This window comes from Pelodiscus sinensis, chromosome 8, assembly GCF_049634645.1.
Source record: "Pelodiscus sinensis isolate JC-2024 chromosome 8, ASM4963464v1, whole genome shotgun sequence".
NCBI classification, from domain to species: Eukaryota; Metazoa; Chordata; order Testudines; family Trionychidae; genus Pelodiscus; species Pelodiscus sinensis.
The window spans coordinates 32,835,470-32,855,030 of record NC_134718.1 but is presented as its reverse complement, the minus strand read 5'-3'; the positions used below and the strand labels follow the sequence as shown (position 1 = coordinate 32,855,030).

At 45.7% G+C, this 19,561-nt stretch overlaps 1 protein-coding gene across 1 annotated transcript in view; it reads left to right on the top strand.

Annotated features, from left to right (window-relative positions):
* The first annotated feature begins 1,081 nt into the window (after positions 1-1,081).
* DNAJB12 (DnaJ heat shock protein family (Hsp40) member B12) overlaps positions 1,082-19,561 on the top strand; it is a 44,090-nt gene continuing 25,610 nt past the window's right edge. The window contains exons 1-3 of the mRNA XM_075935005.1: positions 1,082-1,271; positions 16,470-16,644; positions 18,091-18,236. Coding sequence (XP_075791120.1) covers positions 1,139-1,271; positions 16,470-16,644; positions 18,091-18,236 — 454 coding nt within the window. The 5' untranslated portion in view covers positions 1,082-1,138. The remainder of the gene's footprint in view (positions 1,272-16,469; positions 16,645-18,090; positions 18,237-19,561) is intronic.

Genomic DNA, 19,561 nt, shown 5'->3' with positions numbered 1-19,561 from the left:
ACATATGGAGATTCCTTCCCTGTCACCCATTCCCAGCTTCTGAAGCTAGGGACACCATTCCTACCCATCCTGGTTAACAGCCATTGATGGACCTAACCTCTTTATCTAGTTCATTTTTGACCCTCGTACAGTCTTGGCCTTCACAATAGCCTTATATTGCTAGATTATATTAACTTCAGGTCAAACATATAATTTCATAGCCTTCAGATGAGCTCATAATACTCATGACTCATGCTAGCTTATGTAAATTGATAATTTCTGCTAGGCCTCACTCTAAGGCCTTAATGCTTAAAGCCCTTAGTCAAGCCTATTTTAATACATATATTTTGGTTTTTCTTATTGTTGTTACTGCTTCAATAATTTTCAGTATTAGTTCTATACGTATGCTTAGCAGATAGATTATATTTTACTCAAAAGTATGAGGACCCTCCAAGATCAGGTTAGGAGTCAACAGCTGAGCAGTTATTGGACTTAATATACTACAGGTTTAACCTAAAAAATCTTGGATTCTGTGATCCAGCAACATCTGTGGTGGCAGGACCAGGGGACTTGCTGAAACAGAGAGCCCCAGCTGGGCAGATTCAGAAGAGCAGCTGTGTCTGTGCTGGCAGTGGGGTAGCACAGCCCCAGGGAGCCCAGAGCACAGCCCTGGACAGCGAAGATGGCAAGGAGTGCAGCCGCAGCTAGAGGCAGTAGGGCCAGGTGTGCAGCTCCAGCCAGGTTGGGAAACACAGCCTTGGTCAGAGCTGGCACAGGGGCGTCCCGGTCAGGCTGTCATTGGGGTGCTCAGCCTAGAGCCTAGAGCAGGGCTGTGTGGTCAGCAATGAGCCAACGCCCTGGAGGATGCAGCCCAGTTGGGGCTATTTTGCCACTTGAATGTGGCTAGTTGGCTATCGCAGTGGCCACTGCTTCAGAACGACTTGGACACCACGGGCCTGTGGGATGGCCTAGCTTAAGTGCATGCGCCGATATACCGGTCAATACGGTAACGCCGCAGCTACTCCTGCCCACAAGGTAGCTCTAGTGATGTGGGTCTTCGGTAGCTCTGAGAGCTTCCGGCAGGGGTTTCTGCGCACGCGGTTGGTGACGCCATTGCCGCGCGCCGGCCCCTCCCCCCGTCTCGGCCACTGCCGCCGCCATGGAGTCCAACAGGGACGAGGCGGAGCGCTGTATTGCCATTGCCGTGGCCGCCATCAAGGCCAGCCAGCCTGAGAAGGCGCTGCGCTTCTTGGAGAAGGCCCAGCGCCTCTACCCCTCCCAGCGGGTCCGCGGTGAGTGGCGTCCGGGGCGCGGGGGAGCCGGGGCCTGCGGCACGAACGGCGGCGCGGGTGACCTCTCACCTGCACTGCGCCTGCGCACCGAGCTCCGCCGCGCTGGGGATCATGGGACGTGGAGTCCTCGCTTGCCCGGCAGGCAGGGTGGCGGGGGTTCTAGTGCGAGTCCGCTGTGGGTAGAACTCGGGTGTGGCCGCGGGGAGTCATGGGGGAGGTGGGCGGGGAACAAGACCCCCCTGTGCTGGGACAAGAGGCGGAACCCCGCACCACCGGGGCTCAATGGACTACAATTCCCATAGGGCCCCGCGCCGTCAGGCTGGGGGGTAATAGTCCCTCTACCAGCGAGACACAACCCCCCCCGTGGAGCCCCCTGCCTGCTGAACCGCCCCCACAGACCCTACCGCTCCCTTGCCCCTGGGGAGCCCCCCAACGCTCAGTTTCCACCCCCCCCAACTCTTCCCCGCCCTGCTGCACCCACTCCGCCCATGGACAGGCCGGCTCGTTCCCCCTCCCCCGCACTTCTGGAATTGCCGCTAAACCCTCGCTCCGTCTCCCACCTCAGCCTGCCGGGGAAAGGCCACGTTGTATAACGGGGTGGGGGGAGCCGCTGCCCTAGGCCTTTGCACCCAGGCATGGGGCAGCTGCTCCCCTGTAAGTAGTATTTCCTGCACACACTTTTGCTGCTCACTTTTGGGGTGATGTTTGGCAGTTAGAGGACAAGTTGTAACAGCCAGACTGAGCTTCTCAATCAGAAGAGGAGGAAACTGGCACACTATGGGGCCCTTTCCTCCCTTTACAGTGTTCTGAATATGTGAGTTTGCTATGGGCCTATGAACTGTGTAAACCTCTTCTAAAGCTGGTCAGTGAAATAACACCAGTTTTGGGTGTGTAGAAGTTCAAGTCTAGAACAGGTGATGTTACGGATAAAGGACACTCTCTGTTGAGATGGTTCAGACTTACTTAGGATGAGGGTGTCTGTGCTTAAGCTTAGTCCAGTTCTTAATGCAGTTTGAACCTCTCTACCCTGGCACTCTCTGGTCCGGCAACATCTGTGGTCTGGCATGATTTTAGTTAACTGGATATCCACTTACCATGGATATGGCTAAGTTTTCTGTTGTCCCATAAAATAAACTTACAGCCACCAGTGCTGGCTCTCAATGTTTTGTGCTGTTAATTAGCTCTGATTCACCCCTAAATGGGTTCTGAGAGCCCAGTAAGTAATGGAAGTGTTGGTAATGCTGTTAGACAACTTTGACCTGTGGTTTGGTGAATTCTCTGGTTCTGTCAGGTCCCCAGGGTGCCAGACTAGGGAGGTTCAACCGGTGGTGAAAAGACCCATAATATTTTTGCTAAAAGGCTAATTAATGCAGTTTGGAGAAGTATGAAGATAGAAACTTGATAAGCTTCTGAGTGAAACTGTGCCTGCAAAATTATTGGGTCTTACATATTGTGATGTCAGGTAGATTATATGTGGACATGTAGGTGTAGATATTGAGGATGTACCCCTAGTGAGGTGTTATTTGGCAACATATAGGTCTAGAGTTGCTCCCCATCAAGCTCTCACTTGATAGTTGGGTATTTAAATAATGAAACTTCCTGAAAATAAGTGCTAAGGAAAAAACTGAAAGGAAGGAAAGAGAAAGCAGAAATGGTATCATGTTATATAGAAGCTTCACTCAGGAATGGACTGTTCTCTGTTTTAGGAACAGGCAGTAGTGTAAATTATAAGGATGTCAAAAGTTGTTTAAAAAGATAACTATGTGACCGATAAAAATCTAGCAGTTACATGTATTGCTGACTCTTCAGTATTAAGCTTAGGTTTATATTGTGGAGCCCACAGTGAAGCCTTCCTGGGAGCCACATCCGTGTAACTTGCCACAGAGGAACAGGGCCGGCCAGGCCTACCATGGACAAGGCCCCGCCTGCAGTGAGGCCTGTGGGGCTTGAGCAGCCCCCTGACTGAGGTGGGGAGCTGCTCCAGCCTCTACCAGTTAAGTGGAACCCATAAGGGTGAGGTTTACCAGTTAGCCTTTTACATTCTCAGAAATTACTGGAAATTAAAACTCTAGACACTGAACTTCTGAAGGAGCTTGTCCTTTCTATTTTTACAGCTTTTTTACATAGGGAAAAAGCCCAGGATAATTACTGCAGAAAAACTATTACTGGGACTTAATAGCTATTACAGACTAGTTCCTTATGTATCTACTTTGGAAGTGGATTAACCAAATGCACAAAAAGACACTATTAGTGCAGAATAAGTATGCCCGCTCTGGGAGTTAGTGCAGAACAGCTATTGTACTTTAAATTCACACCTTAGCTATTTCTCAAAAACTTTCCTGTGATTTGCCCATGTAAACAAAGACCTAAATTACACATAGCTTACCATGCCAACAAAACACAATAAACTTGTAAACACTGCTTTTTTGATGGAGACAGCACAACCATGTTGAAAGTTTTGTCTGGCTTTATTTTATTTTTTTAAGTAATTCAGAACAAAAACTCCAACCTTTTAAAAATCCATCTGTCCTGCTATTGGTCCAGACTCCTCCCACCCCAGCACACATACAATTTAGAGGTTTTTGTGGTCTCTGGGGAGCTCATTTTCAGTGCTTCTCACCCCTCCCAAAAGTAGTTGACTAGGAAAGAAGCTAGTTAAATGAAAGGTTTGATAAAGTATTCCCTGCTCCTCCCCCAAATTGGAGGCATAATTACATTGGGAGTATGACTGAATACAGTCATGCTGAAATCTTTGGTAGGGTGGAGGAGGAAAAGTTGGCGATATTGGAACCTGTATCATAATTCGCATACATGGATAAACTGGAATCCAATTCCAGCATTACCAGGCCTTTCTTTCACTCAGTAAGGGTAGAGGCTTGGAATAAATTCTTAAGTCTAATGTACCTAGCTAATGTACAGTATGTACCTAGCTGATCAGATGTAGTTGCACTTGGCAGCTAGCTCAATCTGCCATAACCACTTGGCTATTTTAATGTGCTAGCTTGATCTGAGCTAGTGAGTTTGTCTGCCTGAGCTGGGTAGACACCTCCCAGGTGCTGGATAGGCATGTCCCAAGAAATAATGAAACACTGGAGAGACAGAGCCTACATATTTGTCCCTGTGAGTCTTCATGCCTTTGACGGCCCAAAGAGTCCCCATTTCACACCTACTTTACAACTTAACCTAAGGCCAAAGATGCTGTTAATTGACAATAGTGATAGATATGTAGCCGTGTTAGTCTGGTCTAGCTGAAACAAAAAACAGGACTATGTAGCACTTTAAAGACTAACAAGATAGTTTATTAGGTGATGAGCTTTTGTGGGCCAGACCCACTTCCTCAGATCAAATTGTGGAAGAAAATTGTTAATTACAAGAAAGAGTGAACCCTAGTCGACTCTTTAACTTTAGCTCAGCCTAGCTACCTCACTCAAGGGTATGAAATATTGACACCCTAGAGCAGAGGTTCCCAAACTTTTTGACACAGGGACCAGTAAATCCATTCACAAACTTTTGGAGGACCTGTATCATTTATTTGCATATTTGCATATTCATTAATCAAATGATGAATATTCAAATAAGTTGTTTCTGGTCCTCCCAAAGCCCCCAGTGCCAGCTTTAGCAAAGCTTTGGATATGGTCACCCACAATATTCTTGCCAGCAAGTTAAGGAATATGGATTGGATAAATGGGCTGTAAAACAGACAGAAAGCCGGTTAGACCAGGGTTTCCCAAACTTTTTACTTTAGTTGGAACCCTTTTTTTTCCGTATTGTTTTTTGCAGCCCAAAAATATAAACACATAAAAAACAAACTGAGAAAATACCAGACATATAACATGTCTGGTATTTTCTTATTGGGTAAGTTTTATTATTACTAGATGTATCAGTTTGTAGTTTCGAACTGCCTGGGGGCGGGGGGGGAGAGGGAGAGGGGGAGAGAGAGAGGGGGGGGGGGAGGGAGTGTGTGTGTGTGTGTGTGTGTGTGTGTGTGTGTGGAGGCACAATAGAATCCCCAGGCCGGACTCACTCGTACTTTGCGGGTGGGGGGAGGGGGAAGCACCCCGAGATCCGCATATGGCCGGGTCAGTCCCGCTCCCCGCTAGCCGATTCACTCCCCCTGCTGCGCCTCCGGCCAGCCCCACTTCCCCCAATCCCCTCCCGGACAGCCAGTTCTCCCCCACTTCTCCTCCCAATCTCCCTTGGCCAGTCCTGCTGCCTGCGTCCAGCCCTGCTTCCGGCGGCTGCTTCTCTTCCCCCCCCCTTCCCCCCCATATCTTCCCTGGCCAGCTCCCTACCCCCAACCTCACACCCCCTGGCAGCCCTGCTTCCGCCAGCCCCCCCAATTTCTCATGGACAGTCCCGATGCCCCAAGCAAGCCCTGCTTCCAGTGGCTGCTTCTCCCCTATTCCTCCTCCCAATCTCCCCCAGCCATCCCCTTGCCCAGCTCTGCTTCCGCCGGCTGCCCCTCCCCCAATCTCCCTGGCCCGCCCAGATTTCCCCATTCAGTGCTGCTTCTGATGGCTGGCTCTTCCCCCCGACCTCCCCTAGCTATGCCTCTGCCAGGAGCCGAAAGATCCAGCTGCAGCCTCCGCCCATGCCAGCCAAGGGCTTGGGGGACCTGGAGCCACAAAGGTACTCTGGGAGCCCAGAACACCCCAGCAGCCACGCTGAGGACCGGTACTTTTTTCCTGCAGCCCAGTAGCGGGCCCATAGTTTGGGAAACACTGTCCTAGAGTGCTGTGATTATGCCAAACTAATCTCTGGTGTGAAAAGGGAAGAATTTATTACTAACATGCCATGTAGTTCACTGACCATTGTGGGCTTAGAGAATCACAGAGGGGTTTGCATGCGGGAGAAGGTGAAATAAAAGCTTTGTTTTTTGCTACTAACTTTACAAACTTCCATTGCTTGCTTTCTCCTGGTATCTCCTTTGGCTGCGAGGTCATCACCCATTGTGATACTGTGGTCATGAAGATGCTAGCTAGATAATGTGTTCTGCATTATGATATCACTACAGGAATAAGGGGGAGAAACCTGGCTAGAGGGGGGGGAGGGGAAACAGGCTCACCCCACTTGCTCTCTCCAGTCTGCTGTGCTGAGATTCTATACAAAAGTCAACATGGTTTCTGTAAAGGGAAATCCTGTTTTACTAATCTGTTAGAGTTCTTTGAAGGGGTTAACAAACATGCGGACAAGGGGGATCCAGTAGATATAGTATACTTGGATTTTCAGAAAGCCTTTGACAAGGTCCCTCACCAAAGGCTCTTGTGTAAATTACATGGCCATGGGATAAGAGGGAAGGTCCTTTCTTGGATTGAGAACTGGTTAAAAGACAGGAAACAAAGGGTAGGAATAAATGGTAAAATTTCAGATTGGAGAGGGGTAACTAGCGGTGTACCCCAAGGGTCAGTCCTGGGACCAGTCCTTTTCAACTTATTCATAAATGATCTGGTGAAAGGGGTAAGCAGTGAGGTAGTAAAGTTTGCAGATGATACCAAACTGTTTAGGATAGTCAAGACAGAAGCAGACTGTGAGGGACTCCAAAAAGATCTCACCAAACTGAGTGATTGGGCAACAAAATGGCAAATGAAATTTAATGTGGATAAGTGTAAAGTAATGCACATCGTGAAAAATAACCCCAACTATACGTACAGTATGATGGGGGCTAATTTGGCTACGACAAATCAGGAAAGAGATCTTGGAGTTATCGTGGACAGTTCTCTGAAAACTTCCACACAGAGTGCAGCGGCGGTCAAAAAGGCAAATAGGATGCTAGGAATTATTAGGAAAGGGATAGAAAATAAGACCCAGAATATCTTACTGCCCCTGTATAAAACTATGATATGCCCACATCTTGAATACTGTGTACAGATGTGGTCTCCTCACCTCAAAAAGGATATTTTGGCCTTGGAAAGGGTTCAGAAAAGGGCAACTAAAATGATTAGGGGTTTGGAACGGGTCCCATATGAGGAGAGGTTAAAGCGACTGGGATTTTTCAGTTTAGAAAAGAGGAGACTGAGGGGGGATATGATAGAGGTCTATAAAATCATGAGTGGTGTGGAGAAGGCTGATAAAGAAAAGTTATTTATTAGTTCCCATAGTATAAGGACTAGAGGACACCAAATGAAATTAATGGGTAGCAGGTTTAAAACTAATAAAAGAAAGTTCTTCACGCAGCGTGTTGTCAACCTGTGGAACTCCTTGCCAGAGGAGGCTGTGAAGGCTAGGACTATAATAGAGTTTAAAGAGAAGCTGGATAAATTCATGGAGGTTAGGTCCATAAAAGGCTATTAGCCAGGGGATAAAATGGTGTCCTTGGCCTCTGTTTGTCAGAGGCTGGAGAGGGATGGCAGGAGACAAATCGCTTGATCATTGTCTTCGGTCCACCCTCTCTGGGGCACCTGGTGCTGGCCACTGTGGGTAGACAGGATACTGGGCTACATGGACCTTTGGTCTGACCCAGTACGGCCGTTCTTATGTTCTTATAAAGTCCTCTTTTTATCAAGGTCTGAGAATGCTATATACAAGTGATGGGCTATCCCCTAATGTCTCCCTTGAAAAATTGCAATAAATGTAATTACCTTTACTATTGTTTTTGATTTACAAAGCTGCAGAATTCCCTCCTTGAGCATATCCCCCAGAGTCCCTCTGTAACTATCTTTAGGACTTCTGCAAAGTCTATTAATTTCTACATTGTATGTGTGTGTATATGGAGGGGGGGGTGTTAGTATATTTTTTCAACAGCTCTTCCTTCTTACCTGCTTTATTTTGGAAGTTATTGTCTGGCCCATTGACCCAACTGGATTTGTTTAGCTATTTTGAATTGTGCAGCGTCCCAGATGTGTCTGCAAACTTTAGAAATAAATAGTAAACTGAAGCCTTTGACATTTAGTAAAAGTGACCAGGAAGTCAATTGTTAGGCAGGGGGTAATCAATTCTTTTATTGATAAACATTTATTGTCGCTTGTGTGAATTCCTGCTCTACATTTTTTAGACAGAACCAAAATTGGCTTTGATTTTTTTTCCAGCTGTTGTGGGGTGAGACGAAGCATGGAGGGTCATTTTGTTTTCAGAATTCTTTCACAATAGATGCTCTAGGCTTTTTGTGTGCCTCTCTCTGGCCTCCTCCCGAAACTGCAGATATGGTGAATAGGCTTGTTCTGTTTCTGACGTGATTTTTGCCTTAAGATTGATGTTTAACCTTTTTATCTAATTACCCAGGAAATAGTGTAATCTTTTTATGGAAAAACCCATCCTAGAAATTGAGAAGCTATATTCTGGCAAGAATGGATCATCCTCAGAGATGTCTTGGCTTTCTTGAAGACTGTTGCTATGATGCTGATCAGGGAAACAGCTACTAAAGGGTGAATAAATACTAGCCTGCTCATCATGTGTGGGCATCCTTACCTACACCTGGACAGTGGTGGAAAAAGTACCCAAAAAACTTACTTGAGTAAAAGAACTGCTACTTTGGAAAAAAAAATGTAATCAAGTAAAAGTCAAAGTATCCTTCTGGAAAACTACTTGAGTAAGAGTACAAATGTATCACATCTTAATTGTACTCAAGTATCCAGAAGTAAAAGGTAGCCATCCTATGGAAATCTATGGTTAACCACCCAAATTATAATAGGGCACCATTATTTGGCTCAGAAGCCACAAAAGTGAAAAGCAACCCTCCCAAAAAAAACCAAAAAACTCTCACTGATAAAGCCCCGAACTGAGGTACCTCATTCCCCTGGTGCTCCAGCCCCACGGCAGGGAGGCAGGGAGAACCAAGCTTTAGGGCTTCCAACAGGCCAAATTAACTCTTTTAGGGTCCCAGGGTTAGTAGATTTTGTGAGACCCCCAGCTCTAGGGCGAGGCCAAAATGAGGGGTTCAATGGGCAGAAGGGGGTTGCCAGGGAGTGGGATTGGGTGTGGGTCTGGATGGGAGGTAGGGTGCTGGAGTGGGCTGGGAGTGAAGGTCTTGCTGGGAGGGAAGTGCAAGAGCGGACTGAGGGTGGGGTGGATGGGAGGGTATAGGGCAGACCGGGGTTGAGAGAGCTGGGCAGGGAGGGGGGGTGCAGGAGAGAGATGGGGGTGCAGGGTCTGGCCATGAAGGGAGCCAAAATCTAGCCAATGAGAGCAGCAGGGAAACCCTCCCATGAGCGGTTTCCAGCACCACATTCCCCCAGCTCGGGGGAGGGGAGCGGCAGCGCACGGTGCTGCGCTTCTTCTCCCTGACACGCCAGATCTGGCCTGCAATGCCTGGGGCTCCCCACCCCTGCATAGATACTGGTTTTGAATGAAACGGTGTTGATGTGGCTGTTAAAAAGCTTCTTCATTGGCAGGGTCATTGTGCTTGTTTATTGGTTGTGGGGGATTTTTAATTGTCACTGCATGACAATTGGATGCTTTGCGCATGCAGCTGTGCTTTAGCAAATCAGAATGCTGGCTTGCACAACTATCAGTAGGGTTCTAAAAGTAGTGAGTAACTAAGTGCTTCAGGAAATGGTAGTGGAGTAAAAAGTACAATATTTTCTAAAAAATACTACTTGAATAAAAGTTGAAGTATCACAAAAATAAATTACTTAAGTACAAATACTGAAAAAACATACTTGAGTAGTATAACAAAGTATTTCTACTTAGTTGCTTTCCACTGCTGCACTTGAAGCAGTCCTACTCTCGCTAAATATCTGGCTTGAGTAGGGCACAATAGACAGGAGGCTTATTTAATGTGGAATAATGGATGGGTTAGTGAAAGTGGGCGTACTAGAGTCCTAGGAGGCATGAAAATAGGGGTACATGAATTTTTTTTGAAATAATGTGCTGCTTAAAAGTTCCTACTGTAACCCCAACCATTCTATTGTTAGGTCTTTCACCTTCCTTCAGCCAATATCTAAGTGTAAGCTCTGTTTCTCTATGTTTTGTGACATTCCCAGTAATCCACAGTGGGGGAGAAGTCTTAAAACCTCTCTAAATACATGGTGTTAATTTAGACTTTGTATGATTAACCTGATTCCTAAAAATCTCACTTACAACCTGTTGGTGAAATCAGTGCTGGCAAAAATCAAAAGGCTCTTTGTGTAGACCATGTACGTACACTGCTTAGTATAATTATAATAACATTACTTATCTACAGGTTGAACTTTTCTTGTCTGACACTCTCTGGTCTGGCAACATCTGTTGTTTGGCATTATTTTAGTTAGTTGGATGTCCGCTTATCATGTACAAGTTTCTCACAGTCCCATAAAATTTGTTTACAGCCACCAGTCCTGGCTCTGTGTTCTGTGCTGCTATTTAGCTCTAATTTACCCCTACATGTCTTCTAAGAGTCCTGTAAGCAGTGGAAGCCTTGGTAATACTGTTAGACAATATTGACCTCCCATGGTTCGGCAAATTCTCTAGTTCTGCACCAGTCTGGTTCTGAGGGTGCCAGATTAAGGAGGTTCAACCTGTACTATGTATTTCAGTTTTTATGGCTGTGAGTTTCTGTCAGTTTGTTCAAGAACTCCTCCTAAACAGTAAGGCTGCGTCTACACTGGCATGATTTTGCACAAATACTTTTAACGGAAGAGTTTTTCCGTTAAAAGTATTTGCACAAGAGAGCGTCTATACTGGCATGTGCCTTTGCGCAAAAGATTTGCTTTTGCACAAAAGCATCCGTGCCAGTGTAGACGCTCTCTTGCACAAGAAAGCTCCGATGGCCATTTTAGCCATCGGGCTTTCTTGCTCAAGAAATTGATGTTATCTGTCTACACTGGCCTCTTTCGCAAGAACACTTGCGCAAGAGGGCTTATTCTTGAGTGGGAGCGTCAGAATATTTGCGCAAGAAGCACTGATTTTGTTCATTACAACGTCAGTGTTCTTGCGCAAATACTAAGGGCCAGTGTAGCCAGGCGGCAAAATCTTGCCAATGTATACACAGCCTAAGAGCTAGGACTACCAAATTTGGTATACAGCTTCCTCTTACCATGACTTAAAACAAGGTAAGGGTTTGGATGTGCCTGAATCAGATTTTCTGTATGGTTTTATGAGAAGTAAAGAGACAGAATCATCAGGCAGGTGAAGGGGGCTGTCTGGGAGTGCGATCTTCCCCTCTGCCCCCCCCCCCCCCACCGTTCCATCCAGGATTGCCCCATTCCCGAGCTTCCCACTCACCGGGCAGGAGCCCCACCCCCCATTTCATACAGGGATATTGCTGGCTGTTCCCTTGCTGCATTCCTCACTCTGGATGGAGAGCTCAGGGGTCAGATGAACATGGACCTGCTCCAGCTGGGGGACATGCATCCCCTTGGTTGTGCCTGCTGGAGCTGCCATGACCATGGACAGGCATTTCTCACCTGGTCCCAAGCTGCTGCCGCCGTGAGAGAGAGCTGGAATAGCCCTGTCTTCCTAGGGCAGCCTCCATATTGAACCCCTCATCCCCAGCCCCACCTGAGACTACCACCTCCCCAGGCACTCTTTATGGAGGGCAGGAGGCAACCCCTCCCCTCCCCATGATTTATATGGGGACATTGCTGACCTGAGCAATGCCTGGTAAATCTTCTAGGCCCATATAACGAAGATTCTGAATTGGTTCTTCACATGCTATGACTATATAAATTAATGCCTACAATAGGGAATTTTTTAAAATTACCTCCAGAGATGCAAACCCTAGCATAGACAAAGTTTCAGTGGGTGATGGTAGTTTAGCAGCTGTTAGTTGACTTTTCTAAAACTTGGAAAAGTGTAAGCTAATGTGGCTGAGGAAAAGTAATCTAAACACACTTGTTAATGGGGAGGGAGGAAGCTGGGAAGGTAGTACTGATAGAACTACAGGGCTAATAATGGATGGCAAGTTTTTACACGATTTTGCAGTTTCCCATAGTTGCACAAAAGGCCATTGTGATTTGTGGAATGCATACGCAAAGGAGCCATCTTTTGGAGCACAGAAGTAGTAGTGCCAGCATGTGATCCTGCTGCAACTGAACCTGGAATTTAACTTTCAGTTTTTGAACCCAAATTACTAGAAAAACATTGACAAATTAAAGGGAATTCAGTGAACAACAACAAAAATAAGGGAGATGGAGGGATTGCCTTTTGAGACAAGATTTAAAGAGCTGAAAATACAGTTTTTCTAAAGCGTAGCAGAGGACCATAGATCTACAAATATTTAGTACACGTTGTACCTCCCTAAACCACAGCTCTCTGGGTCTGGCAACATCCGTGGTCTGGTTTGGGAGGGAGGGCAGGGTGGTGGGCTTGGGGGGCTAATAGCAGGGGACCTCCCCTTATCCTGCAAATTCCCTCATTCAGGACCAGTCAGATCCTGAGGGTGCCAGACCAAGGAGGTCTAACCTGTAGTGTAAATACTAAGGAAGAAGAGAAATTTAATATCAAGTAGAATTCTATATGTAACAACAATGAGATGAAGTTGAGAGAATTTAGACTGTATTTCCTGAGAAATTTCTTCACAATGAGGGGGGTATTAAACTGAAATAGCCCTCCAACCCCATAAAATGGGTAGCCTTGCTTGGGGCTTTAAAAACTAAAACTTAACATAGCTAAAAATATAAGAAACATTCCTGTTTTTGTAGAGAGCAGGACTGTCTGAGATTTTCTGTATTTAACTGCAATGGAAATGTGAGGAAGAAGGATGCACCCTATCTGGTGTCATTTATAAGGTCAAAAGAGGCTGTAAACTAAATCTGTGCCTTTGGAGAGTTTTGTAACAGCCAGATCTATTTCACAAAGTTTCCTGAAAAGAAATATTTTAAGGTTCAGAAACTCAACAGGCAATTCAGCAAGGTACTTTGTCTTCTGTGTTCTTTGCTTTTTATCCTTCATTCTGTCACAATTCTCTTAATTGGTTGTAGGATTACTGAACTGTTTCTTCTTGCCCAAACATAAACTTTGTGTAGCAGATATGATATCTTGGCTCAGCTGCTGGCTTGCATATGTTGTTTGCTGTTACGAAAAGAATGTAATATCTCTATGGTAGAAGGCCTTAAATGTGCATTCAAGTAGACTCTTGGACGCTGCAGTAGATGATATGTCCTTCTCTGGTATAGATTCTGGATAACGGATTGCAATCTCTTCAAGTTACTGATATGTCTGTCAATCCTATTTTCAATTTCTAGTTTTATTAAATATGTGTACTTTTTATACAATGGAGAATAGTTTTCTGAAATGCAGAAACTAAAGGCTTGAAGAGTTGTTAGAAATGTAGTAAAAATAAACTTTGCTAAAAGGTGAATTTTGCAAAATGAGATGAAAAATTAATTTGGCGCTTTTATGCCTGCAGAACACAATGATCTTCAGCTTACTCCTCTGAACAATTAAATCTGTATTGTTGGTCTGTAGTCTAAATTATCATGCCTGCTATGCCTCAGTATGAAAGGTAGTGCCCATAGCATGGAGCCCTCAGGATAGGAGAACTTTTCCAGCAGAAGAGCCTTAGAACAGCATACAGAAAATACTTGTACCGTATTTTCCGGCGTATAGGGCGACTGGGTGTATAAGACGACCCCCTATCTTTTTAATTAAAAGATAGGGTTTCATCTTATACCCCAGCGCCCCTCCGCCTCCTTTGCTCCCGGTGTCCCTGGTCTGCTGGAGATGGTCCCCAGCAGACCAGAGGCACCGGGAGCAAAGCCGCCAGGAGCGCCTGGGCTGCCCCCCCCCCCCCCCCCCGCCGGAGCCCCTCCGCGGCTTTGAAAGCCTCGGGGGAAGCCGGCGGCGGGGCATCCCAGGCGCGCATGGGCTGCCCCCCCGCCGGAGCCCCTCCGCGGCTTTGAAAGCCTCGGGGGAAGCCGGCGGGGGGGGCATCCCAGGCGCGCATGGGCTGCGCCCCCGCCGGAGCCCCTCCGCGGCTTTGAAAGCCTCGGGGGAAGCCGGCGGGGGGGCATCCCAGGCGCGCATGGGCTGCCCCCCCGCCGGAGCCCCTCCGCGCCGCCGCGGAGGGGCTCCGGCGGGGGGGCAGCCCATGCGCGCCTGGGATGCCCCCCCGCCGGCTTCTCCCGAGGCTTTCAAAGCCGCGGAGGGGCTCCGGCGGGGGCGCAGCCCATGCGCGCCTGGGATGCCCCGCCGCCGGCTTCCCCCCAAGGCTTTCAAAGCCGCGGAGGGGCTCCGGCGGGGGCGCAGCCCATGTGCGCCTGGGATGCCCCGCCGCCGGCTTCCCCCCAAGGCTTTCAAAGCCGCGGAGGGGCTCCGGCGGGGGGGCAGCCCATGCGCGCCTGGGATGCCCCGCCGCCGGCTTCCCCCGAGGCTTTCAAAGCCGCGGAGGGGCTCCGGCGGCGGGGCATCCGGCGTACAAGACGACCCCCGATTTTTGGGGGATGTTTTTTAACATCAGAGGTCGTCTTGTACGCCGGAATATACGGTATATCCCACTCAGTGAATTAAAATGTGAATTTGAAAAACGTCTCTCAAACTGAAAAAGAGGCTCTCCTAGCTTTCCTGCAAATAAATGGGACCATGCTGAAATCCAAAGTGCTCTTCCGACGCATTCTGCTATGTATCTGATGGTGTTAAGTTTATAGTCACAACCAGTGTTGCTTGTAAGCAGTGTACTTACGCAGCCACTCAGAACAAGATTAAAGTGGCACCCAGCTGATTGGCAGAGCATGCACAGCTAGGTTTTTTGTTTCTACTTGTGGTGCACATTCACACATACTTCAGTGCGTATGCCAAAATTTCTACCCATGGATGGAAAAAATCCACATGTAGGTAGAAAAGATTAGAGTGAACATTGGCCACAACCTCATCACCATTGTTGTGTGCTGTGGCTGTCTGTGCTCAAAGGAAGTTATTCAGCACTAGAAATGTGAATGGCTAACCAATAAGCCTCACCCTTAATTGGTGAGGCTTACTGGTTCTCATTAACTGGTAAGGACTGGACCAATTCCCCCGCCTGCCGGGGGCAGAGGGCTGCTCCAGCCGTCTGTCTGGAGCAGCCCCTGTCCTTGGCAGATCTGGCCTTCCCACCCACCCACAGGCAAGGGCTGCTATGGCCATCCATCTGGAGCAGCCCTTGTCTGTGGTGGGCCCGGCCCCCCTTTAATTATGTTTCACATAATGTTTAACCAGTTAACCAATTACACAGGATTTTACAACCCTATTCAACACACATTGTATTTAAATCATTACAGTGTCTCTGGAACACAGGAAAATTAGAAGAAAGTTTTATTTCTCCCCCTTTTAACAAGTTTTGACTCATGGGATTGTTTTCTAAACCTCGTAGGTAGCAGTGTTGTATTGTAACTTATTGAGCATTGTAGCACTGAAAGAAGATTAGTTGAGTTAAATGGACGGAGGTGAAGTTGTTCCCCAGGGAACTATTCTCTAAAGCAGGGCTACTCAACACGTGGCCCACGGGCTGCCCATTTGTTTGTGGCTCACGGTGCGGTTTGGGTTTACGCGGGGCTCAACACATGGCCTGCAGGTGGCATCTTTTGAACATGGCCTCCCCTGGGAACACATTCCACAATGATGAGTCAATATAATGGTTATCTGTTGATATGCTTTTTAGTAGTTAAATTCCTGGACTGTCATTGCTCATTAAAAGTGCTGTCATATGGGTGGAAATTGGGTAAACACTGCATTTTATTAATATCAGCTGAACTGACTTAAATAGGGCCTGCGGGTTGTGTAGTCTTGCCTTAATCTTTGTATTCATCTGTCAGTGTGAAAGAAGCTATTTGAATATATTTGCATATTACCATATCTATGCAACCATACTTAAGTTGCGGCCCTCGGCATGTGCTGTGAGTATCATTGTGGCCCCCAGGGCTTCCAAAGTTGAGTAGCCCTGCTCTGAAGGTGGTTATTCATTCCCTGAAGATGGAACAAATTGCGAAAAGTGAAAATGAGAAAACAAAGGTCAAGTTCTTTGGGAACCTTGGTGTAATTTCCAGACTCTTGTCTCCCCGACTGGTAGGCCCTGGGATTGCTGCGGAGGCTGTGTGCTTGCTGCTGCTGAAGAAGTAGTGGTAGTAGTAGTAGTATCTGGAATCAGTAAGTAGTGCCCCCTACTTTTCGTTGAGAACCAATGGGAACACTGGCATTCCTGAGGTGAAAAGATGGTATTTCTGATGAAGGGAGAAGAACAAATGGAGGATCCTTATGATTATAACAGAAATGAGGAGTGCTTTCTCTTTTCTGCAAGTAAAGGGACAGTGCAGCTTCTATGATTTGGATGATCTCTAAACTTTTCTCTTTTTCAATTGTTTTTAATTTTAGTGCTGATCGAATCTCTCAACAAGAATGAACAATCAGCCAATGGCCAGTCCAAATCCAGGGAGTCCACAAATGCCCACTTTAGGAAATTGAGTGGAGACTTCCCATCAGCCAATGGGGAGGCAGGTGTGGAGACTAGCAAAGGTTACACCCAAGATCAGGTGGATGCAGTTAAGAGGTAGGCAGTTGCTGCTTCATTTTTCATAGGGCAGAATAGTTTGTCTAGTGATATTAATGATCTATCCAGTGGTGTTTGATTTTATTGCATTATATCAGTCTGTTCTCCAGGGTGTTTCAAAGACTTTTAAAAATTTCAGAAACATGGATTTTTTTAATGCCTGGAGAAACAGTTTGTGATGCATGTTTCTATAATGATTGATTTTGAATTATTTGAGAATTTTGGGTAACTGAAAGTTAACATAAGTGTTAGATGGGGTGCAACAGACCTGGCTGGAACTGGATGTTGTGTGCATAAGGCTTTCTCCCATCCCCCTATATTTATGCCTTGTACAGTGAGGCTCCAGTTTTTAGGCACCTTAATACAGATCATTAATATTAAAAACACTCTGCCAGTGCCCATCAGTGCCTGCTATTATTCTAGTCCTAAGTCTCTCTTGAGAGCCTGATAATGGTATTGGGTGGTGGTTTCCCATTCTACCACACTTTCATGTTGAGGTATGCTTAGTAAAACTGCTAAAATTCTCTGGAACATGTTTACTTGGCATGTGCAGTATATTGGGGGGGGGTGGGGGTTTAAACAGGTTTTCAGCTAGAATTTATTCCTCACCCTGTAAATACTAAGAGCAGATAGACATAATTGTAGTCTTTTTAAATCTATGGTGTATTTGAGCAGCACAAAAGCACTCATCTTGACCTCATCTTAGCTTCTGGGTATTTTTACTACTTAAACCATTTTTAAGAAGAGTCCATTCTGTGACCTATATCCTATTTTAGCTTTGAATTTTTACAGTCTAAGTTGCGGGGGGGGGGGAGAGACAGCTACTTGTGGAATTGCTAAAGTGCACTGAGCAACAGTAGAATGAATCAGGTCACTATTAAGAGAGGGCTAAATGCCCTGAACAGGCTTTTTGACTTCCTGTGGAAACCTTCAACGGGCTATTTCAAAAGTCAGTTTGGTCTGAGAATTAACCAATTCTGAGAGAACTGGTTTTTTCTCCCCCAGATCCTGTCCCAGTGTTTAAGGGATCAATCTTGCTATCTGTCCCTGTTGTTGTGGGGCTCTGAAACCATGGACTCAGCTTCCCCTAGGACCTGAATTTGTTGAGTTTCAGGGCATAATGCAATGTTTATTAGTTTAATCAAACCTTTTCTTAAATTAAGTGCAAGGCAATCTTGTACCACTTGAGGGTGCAGTCATTTTACTGAGTTGACTCATTTGTTCTTTAATGACTGTAGATACCTGGTGGTAAAGGCACAGGGTAAACAGATATGTGAAATAAACTAAATCACACCAAGGAATCAAAACTGAGTAAACTAAAGTTCAGAGGACAGTATTAACTGGAATTGGGATTTAGGGATGCTGAAAAGTTGATGCATACAAAGGTAAGAAGTCTCCTTATCTCAAACTAACTGCCCCTGTCACCTCATTTCTCTTAACTTCTAGGGTAAAGCAGTGTAAAGATTACTATGAAATTCTAGGAGTGAACAGAGAGGCCTCTGATGATGATCTGAAAAAAGCTTACCGGAAACTAGCACTGAAGTTCCACCCAGATAAAAACCATGCGCCTGGTGCTACAGAAGCATTTAAAGGTAAAAGCATATTTCCTATTTCTTGAATTTAACTACATCATAAGCTGAAGGTCATGTATTGGGGTGACCGTCTAAGTGTAACCTCAGCCAAAAGATATTACATTGATAAAAGAAGTCTGATGCATGGTGTCTGCGTGCGTGCATTAAACAAAAATAAAGAGGCCCTGTAAGCCAGTGGACAAACTCACCAGCCAGGGAAGTCCTTTGTACAGTTTTCAGCACGCAATTACATACTGATGCTTAGTTGAATCTTCTTCATCTTATATTCTCCTTGGAGACAATAACTCCCCTCAACCTTCCCAGTTTTAAAGGGACAAGCCTTAGAACAGAGAGCAAGATTTGTAAATGCAGTTAAGGTCCAGCAACTTGTTACAGACTTGTAGGGTTGTTTAGTAGAAGAATCAGCAGTTGGGACAATAACCTTTGTGTCTTATAATTACACGTATCAGGAAGTGCCTAGTATAAATGCACACAGTTAACTGAAGTTATCACAGGGAGGTGGGGAGAAGATTGGAAAAAGTATCGGGCAGAAAATTCCTCTTCTGAACTGGCATCAGAGAAACCAGTTGCATAGTTTCAATTCTTCCACCCAATGAGCTTTCCAAGCAGTCCTCTGATAAGACTTCAGATTTCTCAGTAGACACTTAAATACCACAGTTAAACAAAAATATCATAAATAGGATTACTATATAAAAACCCCAAATGACAAACTCAGTTGTGCACGTGACTCTATTTTGTAACTAACACCAGACACGTTTTAAGTTACTGTGGATTAAAAAAAAAAATTAACTAAATGTAAAGATCCTGATTCTCAGTTCTTATGTAGGCAATGTAAAGGGAAACTTTCTTGGTAATAAGATCTGTTAGTTTGCCAAGAGAAGCCCTGTCACTTTGAATATTTAAAACTAGACTTAAACGTAGCGCTAGAAAACAATATAGAGAATAAAACTGATTTTTTCCCACTCATAAGGGCTAAATTACTGAACTTTCACCTCTAATTTCCAAGCTTCTTAACATCTATATTTGCATTATTGTTGCATCTTAATTTTATCCCTTATGTAAGTGTTAGTGGAAAGAAGTAGAAAGCTTACACAGGATTTTCAGGGGACTTTGCAAAGTGAGCATCAATACTCAAAAAATCAATTGTGGCCCAGGTAAATCCATGGTGTCACTATGGGAGAATCAGTAGTGTTCTGTGAGGAATGAGTTTGACTTCTTATGTAAATACCTGTAGAAAAGGCAGTGTGCTTTAAAAAAAAACCTTATTTTTGTGTGCATTAAATACTCAATAATATCTCATTAGACAAGCCTGACAAAACAAATAC